Source organism: Populus nigra, chromosome 9, assembly GCF_951802175.1.
Source record: "Populus nigra chromosome 9, ddPopNigr1.1, whole genome shotgun sequence".
Lineage (NCBI taxonomy): Eukaryota > Viridiplantae > Streptophyta > Magnoliopsida > Malpighiales > Salicaceae > Populus > Populus nigra.
Window position 1 is genome coordinate 7,938,172 of NC_084860.1, and position 27,648 is coordinate 7,965,819.

The 27,648-nt window shown below is 33.5% G+C and overlaps 1 protein-coding gene, 1 long non-coding RNA gene and 1 pseudogene across 4 annotated transcripts; 2 read left to right on the plus strand and 1 right to left on the minus strand.

Moving 5' to 3' along the window:
* Window positions 1–1,658: 1,658 nt before the first annotated feature.
* Window positions 1,659–27,648, plus strand: part of LOC133702733 (uncharacterized) — a 148,720-nt pseudogene continuing 122,730 nt past the window's right edge.
* LOC133703198 (uncharacterized) lies at window positions 19,832–24,827 on the plus strand. Of its 3 annotated transcripts, XR_009843839.1 has the most exons (4): window positions 19,832–20,070; window positions 20,262–20,518; window positions 24,318–24,446; window positions 24,556–24,827. It is a non-coding gene; the product is annotated as an uncharacterized LOC133703198 (long non-coding RNA). The 3 variants fall into 3 exon arrangements; XR_009843838.1 differs by having other exon boundaries at window positions 24,318–24,827; XR_009843837.1 differs by lacking the exons at window positions 24,318–24,446; window positions 24,556–24,827 and having other exon boundaries at window positions 20,262–20,739.
* LOC133703197 (beta-amyrin synthase-like) lies at window positions 21,558–27,407 on the minus strand. Its single transcript, XM_062127654.1, has 18 exons — window positions 27,210–27,407; window positions 26,498–26,683; window positions 26,331–26,420; window positions 25,980–26,177; window positions 25,538–25,622; window positions 25,257–25,423; window positions 24,814–25,002; window positions 24,529–24,642; window positions 24,303–24,422; window positions 24,005–24,127; window positions 23,818–23,916; window positions 23,664–23,720; window positions 23,528–23,574; window positions 23,301–23,444; window positions 23,052–23,229; window positions 22,805–22,892; window positions 21,967–22,040; window positions 21,558–21,862 (listed from the first exon to the last, which is right to left on the minus strand). Exons 1-18 carry the CDS (start codon window positions 27,405–27,407, stop codon window positions 21,746–21,748), a joined length of 2,274 nt encoding a protein of 757 aa, XP_061983638.1. The 3' UTR covers window positions 21,558–21,745.

Consider the following 27,648-nt stretch of genomic DNA (forward strand, 5'->3'; position numbering starts at 1 on the left):
TGTACTCAAGGGGAAAGGTTGTTGTGTGAATTGCCAAGTGATGAAATTATCACTAACAAATGAAATATGAGAAGTGTGATTGGAGGTGTAAACTAGCATACATTTAGTGTATGTTAGGATCCCGGGTAAGGGGATCGCCATGGTTGGACTAGCATACATTGAGTGTATGTTAGGATCTCGGGTAAGGGGATCGCCATGTTTTGGGCTAGCATACAGTCAGTGTATGTTAGGATTTCGGGTAAGGGGATCGCCATGTTTTGGGCTAGCATACATTCAGTGTATGTTAGGATCCCAGGTAAGGGGATCGCTATATTTCAGCGTATGTTAGGACCCCGGGTAAGGGGATCACCATGTTTTCAGCTAGCATACATTCAGTGTATGTTAGGATCCCGGGTAAGGGGATCACCCTACATCGACTCATATGGGATGATGATGATGATACTAGTAGAAGGGGTATCAGGTATTGGAAATGGGTTAAACGAAGATAAACATATTTGATCTTATAAAGTATGGAATGAAGGTAAATAGTTTGAATAAGGAAGAGATTCTAATGAAAACCAGAAAGGAGAAGGGAACAACATATGAATGCATGTTACCCTTTTAAAATTGTTTGGTTTCATGTTGTTATTTCTTTTTATGTGATAGTCACCTTTCAATAATATGTATTTTGTTTTAGGAACATCACATGCACGACAGGAGTAGATCCTAGCTTATGTTTCCCTTCTTGTAATTTAGGTTATAGGGGCTATACCCTTATATTTTGTAAACATGAAAATGTTTGTATAACTTAATTTGTATAATTAATGTTTAAACTTGATTGAATGAACTTAATCTCTGTAGTTCATGTAACCATCTTTCATGTCTAAGTATTTACTTTTATTTTCATCCATAATGATATTGTGTTATATAATGCATATCATGAATATCGTGGGTAAGAGGTGTGAGAATATTGTGGAAATTGAAACCCAAGACGATTGGGTCGAGATTAAGTTATGAAAAGCATGTTATTAGAAATGTAAATAGGCTACATATCAATATCTTGGGACCTCCCGGTATAGGGAGGACTCCGTCAAAGTTTCGGTAAATTTTAATATGAAAACCATGAATATATATATAGAGAAAAAAATTTTCTCTATTTTCAGTTGACATAAGAGTGTTGTCTTTTTATCTCCAAGTAGGGGGGTGTTATACTACAGGCACTTATGAGGCACCAAGTAAAAGTTAGCCTCATATATCTAGTGGAGGAATGTACAACCTTAAGGAAGATATGAAAAAGAGTGGTTAATTAAAATCTGTTCAAGACATTGTGTGTCAAATATATGAAACCAATGAACATTTAACTAATGACTATCCAATTTTGCCTTCTTTTAAGGAATGTCTCCATGAACAAGCCCATGCTTTAAACAGTTTCCAAAGGCCCAATCATAACCCATACTCGCAAATATACAACCTTGGTTGGAGAAATCACCCAAATTTCAATTGGAAGAGTGAAAACAGTAATGCACAAACTTCACAGCCACCGTTTCAAGCACCATAATTTCCAAAATTCTCATGGATATGCACCTACTTATGTTCCACCTCCTAAAAGAAATCTTGAGGAAGCATTGCATGCATTCATTGAAAAGCAGGAGACAATCAACACTCAACTTGCTCAAAGCATGACAAATTTTAAAGATACTCTTGCAAAATTGACATCTGCTCTCAGTTTTCAAGAGAAAGGTAAGTTTCCATCTCAACCATAGCAAAATCCAAATGGGCAATACAATCCAAATGCAAGTAATTCTTAAAGCCAACACATGGATCAAGTCAAATCAGTCACTACTCTTCGCAGTGGTAAGGTTATTGAAAAACCCATTCTTGAACCTTGTGAGAATGATGATGAGTAAATCTATGAGGGTAAGGAAGGGGTTGAATCTGAACATTGCAAAGAAAAGACTGATTCCCTGCCAACACTTCCATTTCCTCATGCCATGACCAAACAAAGGAAAGTCAATCATAATTCTAAAATCCTTGAAACTTTCAAACAGGTAAGGATTAATATACCTTTGTTGGATGCTATTAAACAGGTACCTTTCTATGCTAAATTTTTAAAAGATCTTTGCATTGTGAAGAGAAAACGTAATGTGAAAAAGAAAGCATTTTCAACCGAACAAGTAAGTGTCATTCTTTAGAATAATAATGCTTTGAAATATAAAGACCCTGGTTGTCCTCCAATTTCTTGCTTTATTGGAGAACATAAAATTGAAAGAGCTTTACTTGATCTTGGAGCTAGTGTGAATCTACTTCCATACTTAGTTTTTCAAAGTCTCAATCTAAATGAGTTAAAACCAACTTTTGTAACTCTTTTACTTGCCGATAGATCTGTCAAAGTGCCTAGAGGAATAATTAAAGATGTGTTAGTACAAGTCGATAAATTCATTTATCCTGTGGATTTTATTATCTTGGACACACAACTTGTTGAAGCATGTAATTCATTTCCTGTTATTTTAGGACGTCCGTTTCTTGCAACTTCTAATGCATTGATTAATTGTAGGAATGGACTGATGAAGCTATCATTTGGAAACATGACATTGGAGATGAATATGTTCAATATTTGCAAGCAACCTGGAGATGAAAATGATTTGCAAGAAGTAGATTTTATTGAAGAATTAGTTTATGATCAACTTGAATCTACTTTGAGTAAAATTGAGTTGGATAAATCTGAAAATTTGCAAATGATTTATTCTCTAGAAGAAATCATGGATGAAAAAGGCATCGAAAATGTTGATGCGGATCTTTTGTCAAGATTAACAACAGATTTGAGATCTGACATCACACCAATCGATGACTACTTTCCTGATTAATCTTTATTTTCTATCTCTACAATGCCTTGGTTTGCTAATATTGTTAATTTTCTTGTTTCATGACAATTGCTAGCTCATTAGAGTACCCAAGACAAAAGAACGTTCTTGAACGAAGTGAAGAACTTTTATTGGGATGACCCTTATTTATTCAAATATTGTCCTGATCAAATATTTTAAAGATGCATTCCTGACCATGAGGTAAGTAGTGTCATTAAATTTTATTATTCTGAGGCATGTGGGAGTCATTTCTCGTCAAAAAAGATGACTGCAAAAATCTTACAAAATGAATTTTATTGGCCCACCATGTTCAAGGACATGCGTTTATTCTGCAAAACTTGTGAAAATTGTCAAAAAGTTGATACTGGTTAAAAAGTTTTACTTTATAATTCTCGACTCCATTTATTTCCTAGAAAGCTAAGATCAAGATGGAGTGGTCCATCTATTGTGAAACATGTGTATCCTTATGGAGCCTTTGATATTGAGAATCCAAAGAATGACAATATTTTTAAGGTAAATGGACATCGTTTGAAAGCTTACTTTGATAATTTTTCTAGTAAAAATGAATCAATTGGTTTGAATGATCTTGTAGATAAAGGTTGATTATTTTGTTTTTCTTGCATTTTTTATGTGTTTCTTTTTGGTGTGACTCTTGTGTTGCTAGTCTCTCTCACCCCGATCAAATGACGGATAATGGTACTCCGTGACTAAAGTCGGTTCTTTCAATTTTCCATAATAATCGATATCTGTATATATATTTGTTTAATGTTGCTCTTTCTCCCATCTTTGAATCTCTTCTCCAATTCTCATTTGAAAATGAACACCACTCTTGAAAAATTGAAAAAGTATTTTCCCGCTTTGCCTTCAAATGCGATTGCAAAAATTTACCGTGCTAAGTGTGCAAGATTGAGGTTGTTAATGAATCATGGAATTCCTGAACATACTTGCTAGCTAATTGAATCAAAGGTCCGATTATCAGGTGAGTCCTCTAATTCTTTCATTTCATACATACCTGGGACAGGTAAAAGCACTTTTACAAAGAAATGTCATGCAAAACGACTGAAAGTCTATCACAGATGTGCCAGATGGACTTGTAATGCAACATATCGTTCTTTAGGAATGATATCTGTAAACCGTGAAGATAAAATATAATTCATTAAGGATGGCCTGAGTAAAAGGTCTTTAGATAATCTTCTATTGACTCTTGAGACGCATCATAATGGAGATGTGCATCGTGCAATTCATGATTTATGGCCACAATTCCATAAAGAACATGCTCGACATAGTCTTGGGAATCTGTCTAAAAAAGACCATGTTTGCTAGTTTTTAAGAAAACTGGATGGGAAGCCTATCCCCGACCCATATAGGGCGTTTAAGCCGTTTTTGGAAGTAAAACCAAGGGAAGATGTGAGCCACAATCACAACTACCTGTATATACACATGCTTTTTCAAAATAAATAAATAAATAGAGAGAGAGAGAGACTCCAGTTGGCTTACATATAGGTGATATGATTGCATTTTCAATTTCTCATTTATAAAATCTTCTATTACTTCCCTTCATTTCTACTCAACCCATATATTCAGCAAATATATAAGTGTTTAGAAATGGCAGGTTCCTTAAGTCATCACATAAGAAATATTTGTGTTTTCGGTGGATCCAGTCCTGGGAAAGAAAATGAGTTTTTAGAATCAACAAATCATCTTGGTCAGGTACTAACTAAGAGAAAGATTCATTTAATGTATGGAGGAGGCAACCTTGAGTTAATGGCAGGTGTGTTAATAGCTGTATTTTTAGGAGGTAGTCAGGTTTTGGGGGTCGTCCCTAAAGCTTTAGCAAAAGAGGACATCATTGGCAAAACAATTGGAGAGGAACTATAGGTCCCCACAATGTCTGATCGACTGAATGCAATGTTTATCCATGTTGATGCCTTCATTGCTTTACCAAGTGGTTTGAGCACATTGGAAGAGATCTTTTATATTTCCTCTTAGACCCAACTGCACATTCACCATAAACCCATAGATATGTTAAATATTAATGGTTTTTATGATAATTTGTTGTCTTTTCTTGATCAAGGTATGGAACAGGAATTTCTAACATCTTTGGCATGACAAATCATAATCTTTGCTGCTACTGCTGAACAATTGATTGACCAACTACAATCTTTCATCCCTGTAATTGACTCCTCCATGAGTTGCATAAATTGGTCAACTAAGAAAAGCTGTAAAAAGCTTAGATTGGATTTGAGCCTTCGTTTGTGAATCCTTGTGTCTTTTAGTTTTATTAATAGCATATTATTTTGTTTTTTTATTTCTTATATTTGTTTAAGTGTGTTTCAGGTTTGTCAATGTTTGTTGTTTCAGGTGATGTCTTTTATACTCTATTTTTCTACCTGATGACATTGAGGACAATGTCTCATTCTGGTTGAGGGGGGGTAGTAGTTGACATTAAAAAAAATTAACTTACTAACTGTTTATGCTATTATTAAAACCATTTGACAAAACTGTTATTAGGATGGCAGAGTAAAGAGAAATTTTATTGACTTTTGAGACGCATCTTAGTAAATATTCTTATCAAGGTCTATCAGAATACTTCTTGAAATATTCAGGTTTACAAACTCTCGCATTGTTATCACTTGATTTTGCTCATATACTCATTTAACAAGTATTCTTAAACCTTCATTTTCACACACACACTTTAATATATGATTGTGGGTTGCACAATGGATTATTACATTATTTATGTTCTTTTGTTAAAGGTAACAACTAAGGGAAAGTGATAGTATATAATTTGCAAAAAAAACAAAAAAAATAATGATAATAAAAACATAGATAAGTTTGGTTTCGTAGCCTCCCTAACCTAAGCAATTAAGCCTGAAGGGGTGTTTTAACACCTAATACCCTAAAGTTAACTGACTTGGGAGCTATTGGCCCAACACTTGTTACATGGGTTGAAGAGAAAAGCTTAAGGGAATCAAACATTGCACTATCTACGTATCAGTATCGGCAACTCGAGTTACTAAACTCATAGGGGTGTCTCAACACCTAATGCCCTAAGACCAACTGGTCTGGGAGTCATTAGCCGAAAGCTCGTTACATGGGTTAAAGATGCATTGTGTTTTAAGTTATATGTATATATATTAAAAAAAAAGGAAAAAAAAAGAGGAAAAAAGAAGAAAAAGATAATAATCCCAACCTAAGGAAGTTAACCTTAAACATTATAAAACAAATTTTGTTTTCTTCCAAGTAAAGCCCCATAACTATGTGTTAATATATTAAGCATAAAAGGAAGGTTTATTAATATCTTATTTAAGAGGTATTGAGCAGATATATAAATTTAATGAGAGTTTGTTTATCTGGAAAAATTAATGGAAGTTGAATGATGAATGCCTTACTTTGTGGAATTTGCAAATTGTTTTTCTATTTTAACATTTTGATTACTAGGGACTAGTAATAAGCTGGTTGGAGGGGTGATTAGTACTTAAAAACGCATTTTTATCAAGGTTTTATATTATCATTTTGCACTTGAAATATCAATAACCCCTTAACTAAAACATGTTGTATAATAACAAGTCTGATAACATAAGATACCTTTAATTTATGGTAAATTTTCATCTTAAATGTAGGCCTAGCACATAAATGAAAGGATTGATTGATGAGTAAAAGTACTAAAATTGAAAGGACAAAGAGTGGGGCAAGCTTAGAAAAGAGATGTTGGTTGAGTCCAAACTGGAACACTGTTCGGTCATCGGGTCATATCTGGAGCTGTAGATCTTGGATTTAGGTCTGATTTATATAGATGTAAAGCTAAGAAATAGGCCTAAAACCTTCATGGGAGTCCAAGATTTAAAAAGGCCTTTTTCAAGTTCAAATTGTAGCAACAACGGAAAAGTCTGAATCTGTCCTGCAACCCAAACACTATTCAGTGTTAAGCCCATATCTCGATTTCTAGAAGTCCAAATGACCTCAATTTTTTTCCTGAAAATCTGAGACAATGCCTGAGAACTTTCATGATTTAAGTCTATTTAAATTCTGATGTTATCAATGATGTTTTGTTCAGACAAGAAGATAAGGATTGTCACCAAGTCAAGATGTGGCCACCCACTCAACAATTAGTCATCAAGTCAATAGTTCTAAATTTTGGCCTATAAAAGGAGGTATTTGTCATGCATTTAGGCATCTTGGTTTTCAGATCAAGATCATGCTCTTGCTTCCTCTCTTTATATTTTTGTAATGCTTAAGTTTTGTTTATATTAATATCTTATTTATGCTTTTCATTTCCTTTTCTTTACTTAGTTAACTTATATCTTATTTATGTTCATATCTTGTTTATTTATGTTTCTCTTTTTCATTATGTTTAGCTAAGTTTATTATGTCAAGGTGAAAAGGTTACACTAATGGTGTAAGAATAAGTATAGTATAAACTCAACATGGACCTTAATGTTTGATACTAACATGTTTGTATTTGTTATCTTGTTCACTCTTAATACTTTGCTTGTTAAATGGTTAATCTAGATTTATGTTATATAACCATTGGTATAACAAATACTTGGCACTTTCATAGCTCAAACCGTATGGTATAACCGACACCTGTGCTATGAAAGGAACTTGATTTGTTGTTAACATAAGTTATAATCATGAATGCCTGACAACATTTACAACTATTAGCATTATTCAAATAAGATAATTAATGTAATCATGTTAATAATTTAAAATCCAATTGGAACCTCATTTGTGTGTGGTTTCCAGTTGAATAATAAGAGTTTATACTATACTTATTTGAAATACCATTAGTGGATCCTCTAACCTTGACATTTGTTTTTATCATTGTTTAATCCTCACATTGATCTTCCATCTCAAATTTCTCATCAACTTCTTCTTCTTCTTCTTCTTCTCTATTACTATTATTATTATATTATTACTATTACTATTATTATTGTTGTTGTTGTTGTTACTATTATTATTTATAATTTATACAATTAACCTCCCTATGGTTCGACCCCGGTCTTGCCGGGTTATTTATTACTTTGACACCCCTGCACTTGGGAGAAGACATCAATCTTTTAGTTGTGTCAGCTGCTTTTGAGGAACATTCCTTAAGAGGTTCCTGAAAATATTTTTATGATGTTTATGCATTTATTTTACCTGTTTTAAAATATAGTCACCCTTATTGGCATCTCTTTATTGCTTGATGGTTAAGGTTTGTAATTTTTTAGATGAGTTCTCTTGGTCTTTTAACTCTTTACTCCACATGGGTTTTACTCATATGGATGATGTGTATGATTGCCTCTTTGTTGTACAACCTGGATTTTTAGACAATAAATGATGCTTTGCTCAGTTAACCATTCTTTGAGAAGTGACAAACTTTTTTAGCCATGAAGTTCCCTCTTAATTAGACGATGCTATGATGCATCCATATTATTTGATAGTTTTACCCATATTTACTTTGTATTTTGCATATGTTTTATATATAAAATGTATTGATATTCTTTGTTTTATGTTTTAAAGGTAGATTTGACCTCTAATTGATGTTTTGTGCAGAGCTTGAGCTCTAAAGGTCGAAATGAAGTGATTCCAGTGGAATTAGAAAGCTAACATCCATACCTTTCTATATATATATGGTAAAAAAAATAAAAAGAGAAAGAGCATGGAAATCGCAACCTTCAAAGAGAGATCTTGCATTCTGCTAATGTTGACCTTTGGCCATTCCGACTTGAATATCTTGAGTTAAAGAGATCTATTTAATGCAAACTTATTTTTTTTGGATTCCTGACTAGAAGACCTATCAGTCTACCAATTGCAATAGAAAAGGAGCTTATATGACAGAGATATAATTTTTCTTAGACAACTTATAATTTCTGTCAGTAGATAAGTTTTGTAAAGAAACAAGTCCAATTTACTTTCAAGTATCCAAACCGACATCCAAGTCTCTATTTTGGTAATTTAACTCCTCTAAGTTCAAAGTCAAAGTTTGAAGATTTTATGCAAGGCTATTTCTTCTTTTTTAGAAAAATAGTTATTGCATTACTTAAATATAAATTATCAACTTAGAAAAGGACTATATTTTTAGAGAAGTAGGGATCAAAGTTTGCTATCAAATAAAAAGAAAGAGAGAAAGGAAGAGAGGGGAGGCCAGAAGAGAAGAAAAAAACCCCACTCTTTCATCCTATACTAGAAATCATCTATTCATCTTTTCTCTTGATTAGTTTCTCAATAGACATGCAAGGTTAAATTATTATTTTTTGTTGCAAGGACATATAAACCTTTGGATTTCAGATCTATTTTACCTTTTTTTCTGTTTATATGATGAGTATGAGTATGTTTATTTTTCTAGGCTTATTTCATATGATTGTTTAGTTTAATTGCTAGAGCGAACTCTAAGTTATTATTCTAATCAATCTATTGCAAAGTTTGCTATCAAAACCAGAGTAATGATATATAAACTTGTAAAGCAACTAAGTTTAATAATTGTGGCTGATCTATGTTATTAATCTTACGGAAAATATTCGATCAAATCAAACATAAATTGCAGATAATTATGTTGTTTAGTTCTTAAGGCTACCATTGAATTAAATTAATAGTGTGAACATTGTGGTTGCCTAATGGTTAGGGTTAGTTACACTACAGATCGATTAACTAACTAATTTTAAGAAAACATAAATATTCAAAATATAAATTGACATTTCGTTTCAATGATCAGTTCTGATTTCCATAGGTAGATGTTTACTTGAGATCAATAGTTGTTCTCTTGATAAATTTTTGATTTCTTGAAGTTAGCTTGATTGTTTTATTCTGTTTACCATAGCATAGCCGAGATAACTTCAACCCCCCGTGTGATCGACTAAACCTGACTAAACCTTCCTCATGGGATCGACCTTGTCCTTGCTCTATACTATCTTGTTTATTTAAGCTAGAGTAATTAATTTATGTGACCACGACATCATAACATACCCCACAATTTATGATATTCTTGCACCATTTCCCACTCATTTTGATTTTGATGGAGAAAGAACACTACATTTTTCTCACTTATCTGAAGGAGCTTATCAAATCATCTATTATCAATAATTGTTACAAATTGCCACAAATTGATCCTTTCATGTGAGAACAATTATTATTTAGCATAGCCATCCTTCTATGATAACAAGTGTCAATGTCATTTCTGTCAAGGTCTTTGCAAACTCGGCCAATGACTTTTTTTGTTTGAAAATCTCTTTGTTGCTTTGGAATTAACTCGCAAATTTCAAGGATCATGTCCAATCAAGTCTAATTATTGTAAAGAAATTATAAGATGTATATTTGAAAGTGTTTCTTTAATTGTAACCCATGACATGTCATTCCAAACTAAGGTGTATCTTTTATGCATTTTTGGTTGAGAATTGATAAAATAAAGTTTGAGAGGAAGCATTAGCTCAAAATTAAGATCTCCATGGCTCAAATGAATTTTTGCATTTTTCAAGACAAAAATTTATTCGATATAAGCTTAAAACAAAATTTTTTTGAATTTCTTATAATTCCCAGGGGGTTTAATCTTTAGGAAAAAGGATAATTTGATCTTCTATACTAGCGAGATTGGAATTGGTTAAGATACATGATGAGGTGACTTTTTATTTTTGTGGGCTTCAAAGCAAAAGGCTCTAGTAAAACCTCGAGGTTTTGTTTTAAAAAACTATCTATTTTTTTAGCACTTATTTTATCAACATGAATAATAATAAGTAGTTTATGTTTGGGCTGAAACAAAAATTATGCTATGTTAATGCTTTGATTTTGTTTATGTGCTTGATAAACTTGCATGATTATGAACCAAGTGAATGAATGTGTGATTATAACATGTTGTTGTGAGCATACTTGTGATATGATGACTTTCATTATATGATTATATGATATGAGAAATGCTTGAATATGAGCATTTGGTGTATCAGGAGGTGCGATCAGGATCGGATCTTCGACATGAGGACACCCTACAAAAGGAGCAGTTAAGTGGTCTTCACCCTCTTTTGTAATTATATTGGATCCTTGTAATGAATTTTATACAAAATTATTGCTATTCAGTTATGATTACTGGAAATTGCTCATGAAATAGCTAATTGAATAATTTGATTAGCTTTGTTAATGGTATCCATAATGGATGACCGGGATTGAATATTGTGATTAGCTATGGCTAATGGTATTTATAATAGATGACTGGATTTGGAATAATGTGATTAACTATGGCTAATGGTATCCGTAATGGATGACCGAGATAGAATAATGTGATTAGCTTCGACTAATAGTATCTGTAATGGATGATCGAGATTGAATAATGCGATTAGCTTCAACTAATGGTATCCATAATGGATGACTGAGATTGAATAATATGACTAGCTTCGGCTAATGGTATTTGTAAGAGATGATCGGGGTTGAATAGAGTAATTAGCCTCGACTGATGGTGTATTTATTGGATGATTAGGATCAAATGACAGAATTACATTTGGGTAATGAGACTCAGGCTTATGGACCAAAGGAGACTGGGGAGTTAACTTTGGTCTCTAAAACCCAAATTGAGTGAATGGAATGTGCAAATAAGATTAACATAGTTCAACGAAATCATAGTGATTGATTATATGAAGTTAATGAAAAGAATTTACTTACCTAAGTTAATAGTGAAATTTGCAATCATATTCTTCTATTCATTATTATTATTATTATTATATTAAAGATCATCCTTATTTTTTATGATGCATTTGAACTGTAACAGGAACGTCACATAACCAAGGTGCGTAGGAACTTCATTCCACGGTTCCACATGTTTTGATATAAACTCTGTAATCACATGTTTAGGGTGATATGCATTTTGTGCAAAAAAAAAAATGTAACAATCATAGATTTGTCTATCGTCACTTCTATAAAGACTTGTAATGATGACTTTCTAAAACCAGGGATGTGAACTAATATGCATGATGCCATAATAAAATGAAAGTATTGTTGATGTACTCTATGTGGTAAGATGTGGGATTATGTGATCATATGGGTGTCATGCTATAATAACTGGCGATGCATATATGCTTGATCTATAAACATGGTTGCACAAAGCATCGATAGGTAAGATGATACAAAAAAAAAAAAACAATTCACTCATTTTCATGTCATTTGATTAATCATTGTGTCACAAGTTAATGAGAAACTTTGAGCTATTACAACTTCTCCCTAATTCATTGTACTAACCTCCACACTAGGGGCCATAACTGTAAATCCCGAGATAAATCAAGGCTGGATTAAATTAAAGAAAATAAACTAAATTTAAAAGAAGTGGGGGCAAAGCAAATACATTTAAAGAAAATAGGGTCTAAATGCAAATAAGAATAGTTATAGAGCATAAATACTACTCTTCTTACCAAAAACAGATCTGTAACTATCGTAAAGAAATAAGAGAAGGAGTTTTGGTATCTATTTTTACAGATCAAGAGACAAACACCAAATTTCAAGAACCCACCCAAGATTTAGGGTTATAGGTAAAAAAAAAATAATTAAACACTGGTAGGCAAAGGATTAACAAGAAAAAAATTGAACAAGAAGAGAAGAGGGGAGGGTCGGCGGTCATTAGAAAGAAAAGGAGGGATCGAGACCTTGATTCATATCGGGTAAGATATTCTGAACATGGTCTTATGAGTTGTTTTAAAGTTGATTATGAATTGATGCCTGGATGTTAAATTATAGATTTGAGCTCTATAACTTCAGATATAGTTAAAAATTTGAGGAGAGGTCAGACAGTAACAGTTAAAAAATAGACAGTAACAGTCCAAGCGTTTGTTAATGAGCGATTTTGACTACTTTAGAGGCAGAACTGGGTTCTTCCCAAAACATAGAACTTGTAGCCTCATGTCTTACCTTTCCAACGCCATAAATTTCACTTGAATCGGAGTTCTATAACTCCACATATAGCTAGAAATCTGAGGAGAGGTCAGACAGTAACAGTTCAAAAATGGACAGTAACAGTTGAACAGTAACAGTCCAAATGTTTGTTAATGAGCAATTTTAACTACCTTAGAGGCAGAACTGGGTTCTTCCCAAAACATAGAACTTGTAGCCTCATGTCTTACCTTTCCAATGCCACAAAGTTCACTTGAATCGGAGTTCTATAACTCTAGATATAGTTAAAAATTTGAGGAGAGCTCAGACAGTAACAGTTCAAAACGAAGCAGTAACAGTTGGACAGTGAAAGTCCAAATATAAAGAAAGGAATGATAACTAGGATTGGACAAAGAACGACAGTAATAATGAGTGAAATGAGAAATGATTTAATATATTTTGATTAAATATATTGCAGGTAGAGCTTCTATTGCAGGTAGGTGATTCACACCTATGCTTCCTAGTTAAATTCCATGATTTAATATATTTTGATGTGAAATGTGAATTACTGAATTTATGTGTATTCAAAGTGAAAAGTTGTTATGTAAATTGCCAAGTAATGAAATTATCACTGAAAAAGGAAAATATGAGAAGTGTGATTTGAGGCATAAACTAGCATACATTGAGTGTATGTTAGGATCCCGGGTAAGGGGATCACCATGTATTGTCTAGCATACATTAAGTGTATGTTAGGATCCCGGGTAAGGGGATCACCCTGTATTGGCTAGTATACATTTAGTGTATGTTAGGATCCCGGGTAAGGGGATCGTCACGAATGGACTAACATACATTTAGTGTATGTTAGGATCCCGGGTAAGGGGATCTCCACGTATTGGCTAATATACATTCAGTGTATGTTAGGATCCCGGGTAAGGGGATCACCATGGAATGGCCAACATACATTTAGTGTATGTTAGGATTCCGGGTAAAGGGATCGCCTTATATCGACTCCTATGGGGTGGTGATGACGATACCAATGAAATTGGTATCGGTAATGTGATAAGCAAAAGTAACCACGTTGATCTTATAAGGTCTGGAATGAAGGTTGATAGTGGTAGAGGGAACGATTATTAATAGTTTGAATAAGGAAGAGATTTTAAATAAAAAAAAAAACTAGAAGGGAGAAGTAAATGAAATATGAATGCATGTTACCCTGTTGAAATTATTAGATATTTATATTGTTATATTTATGGAAATATTAACCTTGCAATAATATGTATTTTGTTTCAGGATCATCGCATGCACGACAGGAGTAGATCCTAGCTTATGTTCCCTTTTTGAAGTCTAGGTTCTAGGGAGTATACCCTTGTATTTTGGTAAACATGAAAATGGTTGTATAACTTAATTTGTATAATAAATGTTTAAACTTGATTGGATGAATTTAACGTTGTAGTTTATATAACCATATTTCATGTCTATGAATTTATATTTATTTAAATTATCCATCCACAATGATATTTTTGTTATATCATGCATATCATAAATATTATGGTTGATAGGTGTGAGTATAATTGTGGAATTGAAACCCAGGTTGATTGGGTCGGAAATTAAGTTATGAGATGTGAACTGTTAGAAGTGTAAACATGTTACATGTCAGTAATTTGGGACCTTCCGGTATAGGGGGGACTCCGTCGAAATTTCTGGTAGATGTTAACACGAAGACCAGGAATATGTATATATATATATATATAAAAAAAAAAATTTAACTATGTTTTTCTATTGACATGAGATTGTGGTTTTATCCCAGAAATGGGGGATGTTATAAGAAAGGTATGGATGTTAGCTTTTTAATGCCACTATAATCACTTCATTTCAACCTCTAGAGCTCATGCTCTACATAAAATATCGACTGAAGGTCTAACATGCCAATTACCTCCAATTTACTTCTTTTTGCATCTTTCATCCAAAAGTACCTTCAAAATATAAAATAAATAATATCAAGGCATTTTATATATAAAACATAGGCAAAACACTAGTTAAATATGGGTGAAACTATCGAATAATATGGTTGCATCAGATGCCTCATTAAAGTAAGCAAAAAGGGCGAATCAAATAAATATGAATGAAAAGAAGATTGAAAGATATAGTAGTAGTGGTCTGATTAGTACTTAAAAGTGTATTTTTATCAAGGTTTTATATCATCATTTTTCACTTGAAGTATCAATAACTCTTTAATTAAAGCATGTTTTATAATAACAAGTCTGATACTATAAGATACCTTTAAATTATGGTAAATGTTCATCTTAAATGCAGGCTCATCACATAAATGAAAGGATTGATTGATGAGTTTAAGTACTGAAATTGAAAGGACAAAGAGAGGTTCAAACTTAGAAAAGAGATGTTGGTTCAGTCCAAACTAGAACACTGCTCAGTCATTGGGTCATAAATGGAGCTATAGTTCTTGGATTTAGGTCTGCTCTATATGGATGGAAAGCTAAGACATAGGCCTAAACCGTTCATGGGAGTCCAAGATTTAAAAAGGCCATTTTCAAGTTCAAATTGTAGCAACAACGGAGAAGTCTAAATCTGTCCTGCAACCTAGACACTGTTTAGTGTTCAGCCCATATCTCGAGTTCTAGAAGTCCAAATGACCTCAATTGTTTCTTCCTACAAAGTTGCGACAATTTCCTAGAACTTCCATAATTTAAGTCTGTTCAAATTCTAACATTATCAATGATGTTTTATTCACACAAGAAGATAAGGATTGTCACTAAGTCAAGATACGACCAGCCACTCAACAATTAGTCATCAAATCAAAATTTCAAATTTTGGCCTATAAAAGGAGGCATTTGCCATGCATTTAGGCATCTTGGTTTTCAGATCAAGATCATGCTCTTGCTCTCTTTCTTTTTATTTTTGTAATGTTTAAGTTTTGCTCTTATTAATCTCTTGTTTATATTTTTCATCATAACTATGTTCTTATCTTATTTATTTATGTTTCTCTTCTTAATCATATTTAGTTAAGTTTATCATGTCAAGGTGAAAAGGGTACACTAATGGTGTAAGAATAAGTATAATATAAACTCAACATGGACCTTAATATTTGATACTATCATGTTTTGTATTTGTTATGTTATTCAATATTAATACTTTGCTTGTTAAATGGTTAATCTAGATTTATGTTGTATAATCTTGGCACAACAAATACTTGGCACTTTCATAGCCTAAACCGTATGGTATAACCGATACCTGTGATATGAAAGGAACTTGATTTGTTGTTAACATAAGTTATAATCATGAATACCTGACAACATTTACAAGTATTAGCAAGTATTAGCATTATTCGAATAAGATAACTAATGAAATCATGTTAACAATTTATAATCTGATTGGAACCTCCTTTATGTGTGGTTTCCAGTTGAGTAATAAGAGTTTATACTATACTTGTTTGAAATACCATTAGTGGATCCTCTAACCTTGACAATTGTTTTTATCATTGTTTAATCCTTACATCAATATCACATCTCAAAGCTCTCTTTAACTTATTGTTGTTGTTGTTGTTATTTATAATTTATATAGTTAACCTCCATGTGGTTCGACCCCGGTCTTGTCGAGTTATTTATTACTTCGACACTCCTGCACTTGGAAGAAGATATCAATCTTTTGGTCGTGTCATGGTCCTAAGATTTTAGAATCTCAAACACTCTTTGAGCCTATAAATCATTTTTTTCTTTCATAGCCAAGAGCCATAGCCTCATTGTGTATATATAAAAGTCATTTCTAATTAAGCAAGCAAGCAAATTGAACCAATAAATAACGTTTTCAAAATGCAAAGAACTTTTTCACAACAATCATGACATTGCAAACAAAACTACTCGTTATTATTCATACCAATAAAATAAGAGCTGAAAAGAGACATTTTCCTCAACAAAACCTCGAGTTTTTGCTCAAGTCTCGTACTTTAAAACCACAAAATAGAAGGTCACCTCATCATGTACCTTCACTTGACCAAATCATCTTTTTCCTAAAGAGAGATTAAAGCCCTGAGAATTGTAAGAAATTCAAAACAAAATTGTTTTAAGCTTATATTGGGTAAATTTTTATTTCAAAATGAAAAGTTCATTTAAATCATGGATAACTCAACTTTAAGTTAACACTTCTTTCTCAACCTTTACCTTGTCAATTCTCAACTGAAAACACACAAAAATGCATTTAGTGTTGAGTGATATGTCTTAAGATTATAATAAAAGCAAACACTTTTAAAATTGAATCTCATGATTTCGATGCAACAATTGGATTTGAATAGGTATGATCTTTGAATTGTGAGTTGATTCCAAAATAAAAAAAGTGATTTCCAAACAAAAGCAATCATTGACTGCATTTATAAGGTCCTTGATAAGAAATAACAACTTGAGTAACTAGGGGGCAATGCAGTGGGCCCTGAGAGGGATACCAGACAATATCTAAATCTGTTGGGGGGTAAAGAAGGCTATAATCAAATAATGACCTATAAAAACTATGAACAACATTTGGTGATGACAAATGCCTCTTGATGACGAGTAGGAGAATGAGCACAACTAAATCAGCTAAGGATAATGTTGCTCAAGGACAATCAATGATTGGATGAACTCCATTAATGGTTGAGAGTAATTCTACATTTGGGGACATCTTTATGTCTAAAATATGGTTTGCCCTTTTAAGGATGGCTATAATACCTAAAAAATATTATCACATGAATGCATCGGTTGAGGACAATTTGCAACTATCACTAATAACAGATGATTTGATGAACTCTCTTAGAAAATGAGAGTAATGGAGCGCCACTTCTCTATTAAAATGAGCAAACAATGATGCAAGAATATCACAAAGCGGGGTGTATCATCCAACCAGAAGGTAACATCATGGCTAAAAAACTTTGTCATTTCTCGAAGAAAGGTTAAGTAAGCGGAGCTTCATGTATCACCTAAAAGTCTAAGTTGTGTATCAAATAAGCAATCAAGCACAATTGATCACATGGGTAAAACCTAAGTGGGTTGATGCAATGAAGAGGCAATCAAACACATTGATCACATAGAAAAAACCCGAGTGGGATGAAGATTTAAGTTGAGAAACCAAGGGGCTAGATCGGTAACAACAAACCTTTCTACCAACAAAGGATGATTTGCAAAAAAAAAGGGGGTTTACATTTCAAATCAGGTAATGATGCATGTTTGTCATCTAATCCCAAAGGGGGTTTACATTTTTGCAGGAATTGCACAAGAAATAATCCTCAATGAATTCTAGCAAAACTCCAACAAATAAGAACCTAGCAAGGTTTTGAGCTAAGCAAAACTCGACTTAGTTTTCAAAGCCCAACAAGGGTTCAATAATGAAGGAATCCAACAACATCCCAAAGCCTAGCAAGGCTCAAGGTAATCCTAAACCTAGCAAGATTTAACAAGAAAGAGTCTAGTAGAAAATTGATAATTTCTGAAAGATTTTTGTATTTTTAACTTGGGCAGGTTACTCATTACAATAAGATTTTTTTAAAAATCTTTGTATTTTTCATCTAGGCAAGTCATCCATTACAATTTGATCATTTCTGAAAAAATTTAGGATTCACCTGGGCAGGTCACCTATGATAATGAGATCATTTTGAAAACAATTTATATTTTTCACCTAAACAGGTCTCTCATTACAATGAAACCATTTGAAAAAATCTTCATATTTTTCACAGGGGACAATTTGATCATTTCTAAAAACTTATTGTATTTTTCACTTGGACAGGTTACCTATTACAATTAGACCATTTTGAATTTTTTTTTGTATTTTTCACCTGAGCAGGTCGCCCATTACAACAAGATCATTTGGAAAAATCTTCATGTTTCTCACCTGGACAGGTCTCTCATGACAATGTAACCATTTGTGAAAACTTTTTGTATTTTTCACCTGGATAGATCGCCCATTACAATGAGACCATTAGGAAAAATCTTTGTATTTCTCACCTGGGCAGGTCGCCCATGACAATTTGACCATTTCTAAAAAATCCTTTTTGTTTCACAGTTGGGCAAGTCATCCATTATAATGAGACCATTTTGAAAAATCTTTGTACTTTTCACTTGGACATGTCACCCATCATAATGAGACTATTTTGAAAAAAGAATGTATTTTTTACCAGGGCAAGTCTCCCATTATAATGAGACTATTTGGGAAAATCTTTGTATTTTTTATTTGTGCGGGTCACTCATGACAATTTGACCATTTCTGAAAAATATTCGTATTTTTCATAACCGAGCAAGATACCAATTACAATCATATCATTTTGAAAATTTTTTGTATCTTTCACTACTAGGCAAAAACTACTAGGCAAGTCACCCATTACAATGAGACTATTTTGAAAAATCTTCGTATTTTTCACTCTTCGTATTTTTTCACTTGGGCAAGTCACCCATGAAAATTTGACCATTTAAAAAAAATTATAATTTTTCACTTTGGCAGGTCGTCCATTAGACCATTTGGAAAACATTTTGTATTTTTCACCTAAACAGGTCGCCCATGACAATTTGATCATTTAAAATTTTTTTAAATTTTACCAATAAGCAGGTCATCTGGTATAATTATACATTTTTGAAAAATCTTTCAGTTTTTCACAAACATGCTCTTTTTCTTTACAAATCCTATTTATTTTTTCCAGAGTGTGCTTCCTAGCCCTCATATACCAGATTACGTGCTTTCTAGGCCTATCTATTCCTATTCTGAGTGCAATTCTCATCTCTCACCTTATTAGGTTGATTGAAAATAAAGTTTTATAGTTATTTATTTATTTTTTATAGAGTTATCTTAATCTCATGACCCGAGTAGTTTTTTAATTTATTTTTTATTTCGTCTTTCAACGTTAAGTTGAGTAAAAATTAATTTTTATAATTTATTTTATAAAGTTATTATAATTTTATAACTCAAGATTTAACAGGTTGATAGAAATTAATTTAATATATTATTAATTTAATATAAAAAAATATTATCTAATATATAATCATATCAATACTTAAAAAGATATATTCTAATATGCTAAATATTTATTTTTATTAAGGAGCTCGATAACAACATTTAAATATTTATTTTTATTTTAAAAAAATTAAACTAGCCCGCAATATTTATAACAATTCGCGCTTTCCTTTGTGTTTCGAGCAAGCCTGGAGCCCATGGAATAGACCAGAAAATCAACGTCTCTCTCTCTTCCCCAGGTCACCCCTCAATCTTAACTCCCTGTTTGGTTTCCGAGAAAATAAATATAAACAAATAGAAATTGCAAGCGAGCAATTCTCAGATGTTAGCTTCGAAGTTGGCAAATCTTCGGTCCATGTGCTTGACCACAAAATTGCATTTCAGAACTTCCAAAATACGATGCCGATTCATAACAATTGAGGTAAAGATGGCATTAATTCCGTTTGTTTTTTTTTTTGGGATATAAAAATTGAACTGCGGATTAGTTTGTTAAGGAATCTCTTATTCAAGTGAATGAGTTGAGGATTCTAAGTAGTATTTGATTGTAGTTATTCCTCTTCATGTTTGTTTTGATTTTGATGATTTTTTTTACTTCACATTTCTTTTTATCAGCTTAACTCAACATTCATTTTAACTTCAAGGGAACAATGGGTTCTTGAGCAATTCTGAGATAGCTGAAGCAGAGATGACAAAATCGCAACTTGTTGCTGCAAAGGAGGATTTGGACACAAGTTTGGTTTCTAACTACAAATTGACATCACATTTGCAGAAGGAGCTTGATAATGTATTGATCATAAGAAATCAAAAGGAGTAGGAAAGTTTCCCAGTTTCAGTGAAGACGAAGGTTCAATCAAGTAAAACAATCACATGTAAGCAATGCTGTCACATCCTTTCTTGAGTTCTTACAAATATGTTTTATGTTAATACTAAGTATTTCTCATGGTGATTCTCACTCATAGGAATGAGGAAACTAATTTTGAGTATTTGCATGAGTTAAAATTTACACTGTGTAGGCCAGTAATTTCATTTCTTTGCGTATTAGCTACTTGAATACTTGAAATTTATATAATCTGCTATTGCTTATCATGTACATGTTTGCTCACATTGTGTTGTGGAATATTGAAGCTTGTATAGTCTGCTATTGTTGTCGTGGAGATGTCTGCTTATATTGTGTTGTGGTGGTCGTTCGGGATCTTCATGAAAAGTCTAGGAGAACTTAACATCTTAAATGATTTGAAGGATTGAAAAACGTGAACCTTCCTTCCATTTCTTGTTAGTCATTATACAAAGCTGTCTCAAGCTTGGCTTATTTATTCATTAATCAAACTTAAAATATGTTAAGAAGCTTTACACAACAAGCTGGTTGATTTTTGTACAATTTGGTCTCCTAGATCATTTGAGTGGTTTGCTGTAGATTAACATAAACATGAAATCTCATTTTGTTTGGATACAATAGACACTCTAGAGGAAGATGAGGGCAAAGGAAACAGAACAAATGGAACTAAACTCCATTTGCAACGAGAATACAATTTAAACACAGGCTTCTGTTTTATACTTTACTAACTAGAATACAAGTTTAGTTTCTTATGAAAACAAATTTCATTTCATGTGAGTCTAATTTAATTGCAGCTTAAAATACAGACTCTTCCAATGAAAAAGAAAAAGGTGAGACCCCTGTGTCATTCCAAAATTAACCCCTTCAATGGCTGTGTAATTGTTTATTTATGTCTGAAACTGTGGAATCATAGGAAATATAAGAAAATAATTAAATTTAGCTCAATGATTAAAATACAGAACATGGTTTAGTTTAATTCTATTACTTCAATGTTTGAAATTTTGATACAAACAAATAATTAGTTTGAACTAATTCCTGTTGAAATTCAGTTTATTTCTACATAAGATTTATTCTAAACACGATGTATATGCTTGGGATATACATTTATTTATTTATTTTGAAAATGCAGTACATATTTAATTTAATTTTAATGTAAGATACACTCTGAAGTAAGTAAATGCTTTGCCATACAGAAGTCTTGAATTAAATGTAACAGTATTCCTCTGCCAAGCATTCCAAGAGCCCATAAAAATGGAGCTTATTAAAGCTTTCTCAGGGGCACACACCTCCGATATTCTCCAAGAGCCCATAGAGGAAATATATTCTTAAATGAAGCATAATGTAGCATGCAAGTCTTCAAGGAGGCCCCAGTGATTTGCTGTGAGAAAGAATTCATAGTTAAAGAGTTACAGAGAATGTTAAAAGTAAAAATATCATGGAAAATCGTAAATGTAGCTAGAACCATCTGATAGCATGCCATACCTGTTGAGGAAATTCACCATTCTCCATCTGTGAGTTGATAAGCAGCCTTGCTGCTTGATGTAAAGGAGCCGGATCTCTCTCAGCCTGTTAGGAAGTGGGGAAAAAGGTCAAAACTTGCACTTAGTATAAAAAATAATAGAGAAAACAATGCTTTGGAAAACCTTTTATTATGCAATAACTTAAACTCTTCAAACTAGAATTGCATAATGGTTGAACAGGATCACATTTTCAACATTACTTCATATACTCAGAGCTTGTTTCATCATGATAATTAGGTACTTGTCATGGCTGGCACCTTGCTCCTGATGTTAAAAGCTAAAGAATTTTCCTCTTTTTTCTTTGCCAAATGGAAGAAAAATGTTCACAAATTGACACCCATGCAGCAATAGGGCTGTTAGGAAGTAGGGAGATGACAAGTGGCAGTAATTTTTAGATTGAATCTTTCCAAGGAGTATTTACCAATACTAACCTGGAAAAATTATGCCAATCACATTTGGAAAGCAGGAAATCAGAATCAATTTCTTCATACCAGCACTCTAGTTGAGTGTTCTAAGTTAGGAGGAGATGATGTCTAAAAGTGCACAATACATCTGTCTTAGTTTGTGTGGTACTCAATGTTTACAGAGACAAATCCAAGTTTCTGTTTTAGTTCAGCTTTTCAGATGGTGTTTAGTGAGTTACTTTGATCCTTTTAAGGGTTTTTTAATTGTTTGCATTATATTATATTAGACCTTGTAGCAGGATGAGTGGCAGTATGGAAATAAATTTCATCATCAAAACAGACTGATTATACTGATGATTTTTTATAATAGGGCATAAATATTTGAAATTTAATCACCACTTGCCTGTCCTGCATGAATAAGACCCATCATTGCCCATGCTGTTTGTACCACATTTGATTTGTTTCCTTCTATCTCTGTGTACTCCTGTTTGGTGAGACATTCCGAAACAACTGTTAGAACCTCAAACAAACTGTTTGAAACAATTTTCCAGGTGTCTCAACCAGTAATAGGGATAATTGAATTCTGTTAATAGCTTGGAGCTTAAGTATGAACAGATGATATTTAACAGGATAGGGTAGTTACCGAGTTGGCACAGGAAAGATAGCTCTCTCCCCATCCTCCTGAGTTGTGTTGTTTTGACAGCAGAAATTCACAAGCTTTCCGAACCTTCGTGCTGTTTCGGTATGTCTTTCCAACAGAAGCTAGCCCTTTTAATGCAAAGTATGTTCCATATGTGTAGCAAATCCCCCAATTTCCATACCTGCAATCAGAACACCATCCAACTAATTTCTAACTCTGCATTCCCTATAGTGGTTAATAGGACATAATTACCAAGAACCATCGCTCATCTGTGCATCTTCAATATAACTTGATGCCTTGGCCACAGAAGCTTCTATTTCTTTGCTTTGGTATCCTGGATGCAAGCGTTTGAACAATACAAGAGCCTGGATGGCAGATGCCGTGCATTCAACATACCTAAACACCAATAGGTGCTATCAATTTGCACCTTATTTGAGACACTTGAAGTTTTATTTAAAAGAAGGGTGGAATGAACATACTCGGTTTCAACCATCATATCACCAAAAGCTTCAGTGGGATTTAGCACCTGAGGAAGAAGGCATAACAAAACAAATATCATTAGAAGAGGAAAAAGTTTCAAGTTGATTTGGGAATACATCGATAAATAAATATTACCTCCAACCATCTCTGCCCTCTTGCTGGCTCCCAAACAGAAAAACCACCATTTTTGCTCTGGCAAAAGAAACAACTAACGTAAGTGCTATGGTAAGAGCTTATCACGACCTGGGCAAATTACGTTGATGCGGAAGAATAAATTACAGAGTCATACTTGTAAAGATAGGAGGAAATCTATAGCATTATATAATCTTTCTGTGTCAATTGTTTCACCAACAATTTCTGTTGGCATTTGTGAAAGTAAGAGCAAAGCCTGCAAAAGAAGGAATTTTTTTCATCACAAACGTCGTAATCTTTTATGGCATTAATTACTCTAACGAAGACAAATTGAACCTGTTTACCCTTAGCGCTTCAGCAGTGCAATCCGAGACTTGCCAGCCATGATCTTTGATGGAGAGAGTCCATGCCCCTTTGGAAATGTGACGATGCATCCTCCCGAAGTCCCCAGAAGCATTTGCTTGAATCTGATTTGATCGTACAACAAAACAAATAAGGGGATAATATAACACAGGCTTGTCGAACAACTACTTGCCCCGAGTCTGAACAAGGGCTGTGAAGTCATGTCAAAACAGCTATAACGGCTATGATGCCAGACCGGTGAACCAATAAATATGATCTCTTTTAGACTAAGGAATAAACCTGTGACTGTTTCAGGAACTCATGTGCTCTTCTCAGAGTAGACCCGTATTCATCAACAAGCTTGCTTGCGATAACAGCTTGAGTAGCAAAAGCTGCATCCCACAACTGACTGCCAATACTCTGTTGAAAGCAAACAAGTCCAAGGTTTACGTACGTTTTAGTTACTGATATTTTCTTTTAAAAAATAATATTACTGCGGCTGAATCACAGCTTATTAACACTAAACCTGCATTTTCATTCCATCTTCTGCAAGCCATAGAACATCAGGAACTCTAGCAAGGTGAAATTTGAACGCATCTGAAGTCGGGTCTTCTGCCCAGCAAGCCATCATGTTCAAGGACTGAAAGTATCCAACAGTCATTATTCATAATGTAGCATAACAAGAACTCAAACGAATCTAGTCTAGTATGAATTTTTCAATCGATATTCTTATAGCATCTTGATCTCAGAAATCAAACTTCATTACTTCAGTATCTGAATGATTCAATCCACCTATGTTCTACAGGAATACCTTTTCAATACTAGCATGAGTCATGTATCTAGTATTTTCATCTTCATAGTGAATAAGCTTCATTGCTTCTTGTAGAGCTTGCTCTCGTAACTTGGAGAAGGGCCAATGTCTAAGAACCCTCTCACCCAAGTAATGAACACCATCAAAAATCAGATTTTTTGCAAGAGAAGGAGAGGTGTAAAGATCCTCCTGCACCATTTTATCAGAGTTGCACGTAATCAACTTTCAGAAGTATTATTTCGGAAACAGTAAGGGTGATCCTGCATTAACTGTTACTCGAAATAAGTTCAATTTTGTTTATCAGCCAAGTTGTTTAGGGAGACAATCATAACCAAAATATATTACAAGGACATGCATGCTGCAAAAGCTAGTCCATGTAAAAATTGATGGTCCAAACTATTTATAATAATTACATGAAAGAATTTATAAGAACAATCAGTTACCTTTAAGCATAAATGGCGTGCTTTATTCCAATCTACTTCTTCATAAGGTTGATTATAAAGTTCATCTCTCAGTTGCAAGATGAGATCGGTTATCGGTCCGACGAATTTCCTGCCATATAAATAAGCCATGGGTGTGTACACTGTGCGCAAATGACACCACAGCTTCCCTGCATGTCTTGTGAGAGACAAATTAGAAGAAGATGGCAAAGTAATTAAGTTTATACTAAGCTTTACAAGAACCAAGTTTAATACAAGTTGGTGACCAGGAAGTGGTTAATTACCTGGACTAAAAGGAAGAAAGGAAGGGAATAGCAAAAATTCTGGAGGCACTGGGTTGCAGCCTGACCACTCGTACGTTCCAAGTACCTTTGCAATAAGAAATTTAAACATTAAGGAGACAAACAAACAGGGCCTTAAGAAGACGTATTTATTCTTTTTTTCTTCCACGATAAACTCGTTTGTGCATCAACAAAGAGTTTGTTTCTCTCTTGGGGGATTTTAAAAGCACATCTAGGTGTTGATCGCAAGATTTTGAATCAGCATATCTCTTTAATCACTAGGTCACTCCTTGAAATTTAAAAATATATTTATTCTTTAATCGTTTATCCAAAGTTTGGTGACGGCTAATTATTGATTTTGATGAACAACTAATTAATATGCTATTTATAATGTATGCTAATAAAAGAAAGCTTATAGCTAGAATTTGTGTTTGAATATCATTACCGAAAGATAAAGCTTCCCCCAGGAAGGTAGCATTGTGACTCCCCCGTGATCAAGTATCCATTTGCGGGCCTTTGTGAGAGCCCCATCTCTGCCTCCTTCAGGTCCTTCTCCGAGTAGACGCAGGGCAACATAATTAAGTGCCGTGCCCATCATTGTGCTATGGCCCTCAACATGGAATCCCCATCCACCATCTTCATTCTTTACATAGCACACGTGTGTACATGTCGTTCAGCAGACATGTATTGAAATATACTACTGCTATATACAAACGACATCGTTGGGTGCGTTGCATTATAAATATACTTACCCTTTTTGGAGAAAAGGGGTGTATATATATATATATATACTTACTTGATGATTGTAGATATAACGAATAATTTCCTTCTTGTGATCTGATGATAGGACGGTATTAAGGCTTCCACTGAGGTAGACGACCATGATCTGCAATCCTTTTCTATTCTTTGTTAATAATGCCTTGGTAACAACGGATCCATCATTGAAAATTAATTTAGACTTACCAAGGGAGGCGTTAAAAATAAAGGGCCAGAAAATTCAGCAGGCCAATGTCCATCACTTGCTTGGATTGCTGAAGTGAATCGAAGAGCTTTCCTCAAAGCAGTTTCAGCCTTTTCAACTGTTATTTCTTCGCCGTCTCCTAACCTCACTGGTGGAATGCTTAGATCAATTTGGTTTTCTTGGATAAGCTATCTCAAAAAAAAAAAAAAAAACAAAAAAAAAAGTTAAAAAAAATACCTTCGGCTAACTTTCTATGACAACTCGTGATCAGTCAGTCACCTCCTTCAATCAAAGCCTGGATTTATTTACCCAATGATATTTAAGGATAAGCCACTGGTTGACTAGTTTCTGAATATTAATTATTATTAACCACTGAATTTGTTTATTTATTTAACATGAAAAACAAGACTTCAGCACAAGAGAACCAAGAACACTAAACTACAAGCCCATTTATAGTTCGTTTATTTGCAAAATCCTCAATTTTAAGAGAAGGCTTTTTGAGTTGCACCGTAGTCATATCAATAACGATCTTGTGTTTCCTTAGTCCCTCTGCAAAGAAAGAGGATGGGACTGTGATTCCAAACCTCTTCCTTAAACAAATGCAATGTTATTACCAGGAAAGAAGAAGAAGAAGAAGAAGAAGAGAAAACTAAGAAAAACTCCAGTAATTGTTTATGGTAAGAAATATGCACGAGAGTCTTATTCCCTACTCACCTGGAAATTCTTAAGAACATCACTGCTTGCTTTGCAACGAGATCGATTAGATCGAAACTGTTCTCTTGCTATCTCAACTCGTGCATGTTCTTCCGGTGTCCCAACATGCGGTTTAAATTTCCATATCTGTCTACCAACAAAATTATTGGTGCTAAACAACCACGGGCCATCACCATCAGCTACCTCAAGTTTCCACATATCCCTTTTCTTTTGTTCCACGGACGTATGGTAGCTCAAATTCCTTACTGAAATTTCACGATTTGATACACCAGATATATATGTTAGAGAATTTGTTTTGCATAGATAAGCCTCCTGTATTTATGTATGTATTTGTGCGTGCGGCGTACACCCACTTACGTGGAAATTAAAACTAACAAGTGTATTATAGGAAAAAGGAAAATAACAAATTTAAAGTTTCAATACGATCATTAATTCCAAA

Coding starts and splice junctions, on each gene's coding strand:
- LOC133703197 (XM_062127654.1), bottom strand. CDS start 27,407: ATGTGGAAACTTGAGGTAGCTGATGGTGATGGCCCGTGGTTGTTTAGC. Junction 26,684..27,209: donor ATGTTCTTAAGAATTTCCAG/GTGAGTAGGGAA, acceptor TTTTTGAGATAG/CTTATCCAAGAAAACCAAAT. Junction 26,178..26,330: donor GTTATATCTACAATCATCAA/GTAAGTATATAT, acceptor TGCTATGTAAAG/AATGAAGATGGTGGATGGGG.